This window comes from Crotalus tigris, unplaced genomic scaffold, assembly GCF_016545835.1.
Source record: "Crotalus tigris isolate CLP2741 ecotype Arizona unplaced genomic scaffold, ASM1654583v1 scf7180000020963.25688851:1431469, whole genome shotgun sequence".
NCBI classification, from domain to species: Eukaryota; Metazoa; Chordata; class Lepidosauria; order Squamata; family Viperidae; genus Crotalus; species Crotalus tigris.
Genome location: NW_024098281.1, coordinates 258026 through 264025, shown reverse-complemented (window position 1 = coordinate 264025; position 6000 = coordinate 258026). Strand labels below are relative to the sequence as shown.

Genomic DNA, 6000 nt, shown 5'->3' with positions numbered 1-6000 from the left:
AGGGCCTTTGAGTTGGCCTTTCGATCTGAAATCTTCCTAGCTCCGCCTCGGACGTCGGCCGATTTATCTGATTGGTCCGCCCGGTCGCCGGGCGGCTCTGCCTTCTTGGAGGAGCCCGCTTCCTTATTAGCGGAGGGTGGGAAGCCGTTTCAGCTTGGGGCTCCGATTGGTCGAGCGTGGCCGTCTCTATTTTTCGGATTGGTCGCCGCGCCACCTGTTGCTAGGCAGAGTGCGGCCTAGCGCGCCGGGCGGAGCGTCACCCCCGATGAGTCGGCGCTGATCGCTGAGGGGAAAAACCCAGCGCGGAACAGGCAGAGCCGAAGTGACCCTCGCCGCCACCGCGCCAGCCCACATCGCCGCCTGCAGCCATGGCCTCGGGACCCGAGTAAGTGCCTCGACCCGACCCCACCACCAGCCACCGTCGCTGCCCCCACCGTGTCTCTCCGGCCCGCCCGGCCTTCCCTTGTCTCCGCGCCGGCAGGAGAAGAGCTGCGGCCGGCGACGTTGGCTCCGCGGCGCTGGGCTTCTTGCCCGGCCTTATCGAGCGAAGCGCTGCTCCGCCTTTGTCTGCCAGCCGCGGCGCTTCTCCCAGCCGCGGCCGGAACGGCCTGGCGGGGCCCGGCATGCGGCGGCTGGGCCGGGTGGTCGTGGCGTCCTCGGGGCCGGCATGGAAGCTGGGAGACACGCCTCGCTGTGGGGAGCCGAGAGGGGCCGATGGGGTAGCCCCCCGGCAAGGAAGGCCCTCGGAGGGAGGGTCTGGAGGGCCCGGTCGGGGTGGGGGACGCCGGCGAGGCCTCCCTCCTCGCCTGCTCGGCCGGCGCCGGTGGCCCTCTGGAGGCCTCGCCCACCCGGCCGGGAAGCGGCGTGACTAGGCCGGTAGCCGGCCTGGGTTCAGCCGGGCTTATTTGGGGAACCCTCTAAAGCCTCCTGGAGTGGGCCGCGTGGACCCCACCCTCGCCCGGGGAGGCCATTGAATTAGGGTGGAGGGAGCTCCCGCCGCCCCCTTTTTCCCTGGGCCCCGTGGGACTTCCTGGTAGATTTGGCGAGAAGACCCGGCTTCCTGCCCCAGCCATCCATCGGGTGGGCGCCGGAGATTCACGATTGCCCTAAAGGCGCCGGAGATCCACGATTGAAGTCCCTTCTCTGGCCGGCCTCGGGGTGGGGGCAGGAAGGAACCGCACCGTCTCTGGAGTCCCGAAGGCGCTTCCCCCCCCCCCCCAAGAGACACATGGACTTTCTTGTTTTTTCTTGAAGACATTTCGCTTCTCATCCAAGGAGTTTCTTCAGTTCAAGAACTGAAGAAGGTCCTTGGATGAGAAGCGAAACGTCTTCAAGGAAAAACAAAGTCCATGTGCCTCTTGAGGGGGGGGGGGGAAGCGCCTTCGGGACTCCAGAGACGGTGCGGTTCCTTCCTGCCCCCACCCCGAGGCCGGCCAGAGAAGGGACTTCAATTCCCAGAATTCCACAACCTGCACAATCACGGCAGGGAGTTCCAGGGTTGGTTTAGGGCAGTGCTGTATCTCAGCCGATGATGAGATGAGTGAGTGAGAAGACAACAGACACCCTCTCTCTGCTTTGTCTAAAGTGCCACCCCATTGGGTGTACTTGGTTTAGGTGATTAGAAAGATAAGATGCTCTGCTCAGGCCTCAAAGCTAAAAACGGGGGCTTTTACCCCTACTGACTTGGGTCAGAAGTGTGTTTTGGAGCCCTTGGGACTCTCTGTGCTTTGGCAAGCTTATTTATATCGGTTGAGTTTAGTTTCAGGGCACCAGGATTCCACAGTTCAGCCCTGAGCTAAGTGCATTCTCTTCTATTGAGGTGTGTTTTCTTGACTTGATTGAATTAGCAGAGGGTTGGTTTTCCTCCATGAATTTGGACTTGAAAATGTGGGTAATTAGAGGAAGAAGTTGCTTTGATTCTTGTCCATCTTGGCTTGTGGAAGTTGCTAGAAAAGGACTAGCCAAGCACACAATGGAAATTGTAAATGCCTCATTTGGACAGGTTCTCTTCTTTTTAAGGTAAGTGGCATTAAGACATTTGTTAAAGAAGTTGTCTTTGCTTATCATCTGAGTAAGCCTGGATCCCTTTTAGTCATTCTTCAGTTTTTAGACAGAAATATTCCTAGTTGTTTAGGTGAATCGCTACAGTTAGGAAATAGGCAGGGGCATCTCTCCCCATTGTTTCCTTTTGATCTCTTGGCAGAAGGATTCCTTCTCTCTTGAGATCTCTGGACATTATTGAAAAAACTACTTTTTTTAAAAAGTAGCTCCAGTCATCCTTGTGTATCTTGAGTGTCTCCCAGTTTTGAGATTAAGACCATTTTTTCCCCCAACTTAGTAAGTGGTCTATGCTTGGACAGTGATTGGGGTGTATCTGTTGTGGTTCTGTTGGATGGCTCAGCAGGTTTGGATACCATTTGGCCATTATTCCTTGCAAAGGTTAGAAGCATAACAGATAGTTTTAGGCCTTTCTGAAAACAAATCTCAGTAGCTAGGACTATGGGATGTCTACATAGCCTGTGGCCAGTAGCTCGCAAAAAGCTGCAGAATTCTCTTCTGTAAGACACAGGCTGTTCAGTTTTCTTTTGAAACTGGTGGGGAAGGTGATTCAGTATTGGTGGAGTTCCATCAGTCAGCAGCCATCACCCATTTCTATAGTTCTTTTCAGTTGCATCCCATGGAAGCTGTTAAGGTTCTGAGCCATGGACCAGAGCAGTGTTTCTCAAATCCTGCAGTTCTAAAATGTGGGGACTTCAACTCCCAGAATTTGGCAGCAAGCATGCTGGGGAATGCTTAAAGTTGTCAAAGTTGAAAAACATACAGATAGCAATGAGATGGGCATCAGCTAAGATGGAATCCTGATGTGGCTTGATCAGTAGAGCTGATGAGTCAGAAGTTGAGACCTGACTGGTCTGGAGTGAGTGGCTTTCCCTTTGAAAGGCCAAGTTTGTAATTTAGGGACTCTTCATAGACTTTGACACCAAATGCTTTTGGCCATCTTTAGTGGCCCAGCTCCATCTTATTCCTTGAGAAGTGGGACCTGGCTAAAATGGCCCATCATGTCTCAATTATGGCAGTGCCTTCTTCACTGAGCTGCTGTTGAAGATTAATCAAAAACTAACGTGGAATCATACACAGTAGGTAATTTGATAACAGAAGCCAGGTATAGAGAGCATTGCATTACTTTTAGAGCGCTACATGGTATAGAATTGGGAGATGTGGAGGCCACTGTCTCCCTCACATATCAATCTAAACATGGAGGCATATTTCTCAAAATGCAGCTTGCTTTAAAAGTCACAAGAACCATCCCATGTAGAGTGAATTGCAGTAGTTGAGCCATGAAGTGATGAGGGGTTGAATGGCTGTCTACAAAAGTTTTCTGATCCACAGTTGGCACAAGATGTATTTGTGTAAAAATTGTGCTGGCCGTGACCACCAATTGCACTATGCCAGGTTCAACTCTCCTAAAGATGTCTGTGGAGACTCACTATCACCCAGGTCATGGTTGTCCCAAAGGTGCTTTTTCCAAGAACTTTTTGGATGAGAAATTAAACATTTTCAAGGAAAAAAATCAAGAAGGTCCACTCGCCTTTTTGGAAAAGCACCTTTGGGACAAGCTACCAAAATACATTGCAAGACCAAGGTGTCATATCCCTCTTATTCTCATCCCACCACAGGTTATCTCCTAGGATGCCTAGTGCATTTTGTCTCCCATGCCTGGCTCAGGAATTCTGGGAGTTGAAGTCCACGAGTCATAAAAGAGCCAAGGTGGCCTACCCCTGGCCTAGATCATGCTTTTCCTTCAGGATTCTCTATTGGCCAAACACTTTGCAAGCTAGCTTAAGTTAAGGCAAGACTGGGAGTATGCAATAATTGCCTAAAACAGATAGACTGTGTGATTACCTCTGGAGGAGGGAATACCCCTTCCTGGAACTATGCAAATCAGCTTCCTGTCACTTCCCCAGCAGCTTTCACAGACCAGGTAAGACAGGATTCAGGTTTATAGGTGGCTGCATTAATAGCTTGGACGACCCTGTCCAGTTCCTCAAGATCTATTGGCTCAAACGGATCTTAGGTAACTAAGCAAGATGACGCCCTCATCCTCTCAGCAGGGGTTGCTCAGCTGGCCTCCAGCTCTGACCAGATGCAAGCGATTTGATCCACCAGATGCTTCACAACAGCTCAGTCGCAGGGCTTTCAGTTTCAAAGCTGCCAGGCAGCCACAGAGAAGGAGAGAGAGGTGGTTTGCTTCATCATTCTTACTGCCATGGTGCAGATTCAGCTTTGAGAGTTTATCTATGTTTGTTTGCATTCATTTGCTGTTTAACTTTACGACTTGTGGACTTCAGCTCCCAAGAATCGAAGTCTGGCTGGCTGGGGAATTCTGGGAGTTGAAGTCCACAAGTTTTAAAGTTGCCAAGGTTGAAGACCACTGTTTTATAGCAATAGCACTTAGACTTACATACTGCTTCATAGTGTTTTACAGCCCTCTCTAACTGGTTTACAGAGTCAGCATGGTGCCCCCAACAATCTGGGTCCTTATTTTACCAACCTTGGAAGCATGGAAGGCTGAGTCATAATTAAGCCAGTCAGGATTGAACTCCTGGCAGTGAGCTAGCCTGCAATACTACATTCTAACCACTGTGCCCCCATGGCTTCTGGTGTCATCATCTCTAGGCATTTCGTCTGCTTCCTCTCCCAGAGCTCCTTGGGTTTGTGGGCAGGGACAGCCCACTTAATTATCTCAAGGGCTGTCCTCGGCTGTTTATGTAGTCAGAAGAATCTCACCTTTGAAATTACAGCTGAAGCAGGTGCTGCAGTGGGGGGAGAGCCCAGGCAGGTGTTAGTCTGGCAGTTGAATGCTTTTGTCTGGTTGTCTGCCCTGACTACCAGCCGGGAGTTGGCCTTCAAGCTTTCCCAGTTGTGAGTGGAGAGGGCAGGGACTGAGCCTTTCACAAGCCAACTTTATACAATATCACCTCACACCTCCATGGGGTTGAAAACCTTTCCTGATGAAAACCTACTTCTGTCTTTCATTTCTGATTTCATAGAAATCTTGCTTTCTTCTCCATGACTGCTTAAAGCCAGATCTGTTTAGAGAGGCTGCCTCGTGGGCCCAAATGGGTTTATGCCCCTGAAACTGCTTCGCTAATCTGTACTGTAAATGCCTTTGTGCTGCCAAGCACTCCAGATGGTCATTGGACAGAGAAGGTATAATCTGGCAGACTGACATCACCTAAAAAGTCAGAGGCTGCTCAACAAGTTCCATTACTACTTTAGAAATGGAATAAGTTGAAATTAGGGAAGGAAGATAGGGATGGGAGAGGATATTTGTAGCTCCGGATTGAGCCCAAGGTCAAGCCTAAGTAGCTCCAAGGATCCCATGGAAGGAAGATAGCTGTCAGCAGGTATTTAATACTATTATATAGGATGGATGGCTCATCCTTGAAAAAAGTTAGCTCTTCACTCACCTCCTGAGGTTTAGTATGCATTATGTTCTCAGAGCCTCAGAATAAATACACAAAAGTCCTTTCTGTCTATGATGTAATAGTAAGCAGACAACCCAAAGAATCAGTCTGTGTCAGCATCACCTGTCTTAGAGAAAAGCCCAGCTTGAAGGGCCAGCTTCTTTTTATTAGCAAAAGCTTTCTTGCCATGTTAGCTGAGCAAGCGTAGCCGGGCCCCTTGAATCAGGTGTTTTCTGCCCCCAGGGATTCTGCCTTCTACTTTATCCAGGTAGTAACTGCCCTGGGGGCTCCAGGAACAGCTTTCTGAGCAGCTTCAAGTCAACAAATCCTTCTAACCTGGTCATTTACTGCTGTGTCATCAGGGTTTGAATCACGGTAACAGCTTTTCTGTTGCTTGCCAGAGGCCCTTACAACGATTGGGAAATTAAAATGGCCTCGGGTTTGGGTAAGTCGGAAAAGGGTTGTATTGATTCTCACTGTGTCCTTCCTGCATCTGCTTTATTTCTGTTTTATTACCTCAATTTGGCTGATG

The 6000-nt window shown here is 50.1% G+C and overlaps 1 protein-coding gene across 1 annotated transcript in view; it reads left to right on the top strand.

The window, feature by feature from the left end:
- The first annotated feature begins 226 nt into the window (after positions 1-226).
- The window catches only part of LOC120319779 (valosin containing protein), a 33372-nt gene continuing 27598 nt past the window's right edge, over positions 227-6000 (top strand). The window contains exon 1 of the mRNA XM_039369001.1: positions 227-385. Within this exon, the coding sequence (XP_039224935.1) occupies positions 369-385 (17 nt within the window). The 5' untranslated portion in view covers positions 227-368. The remainder of the gene's footprint in view (positions 386-6000) is intronic.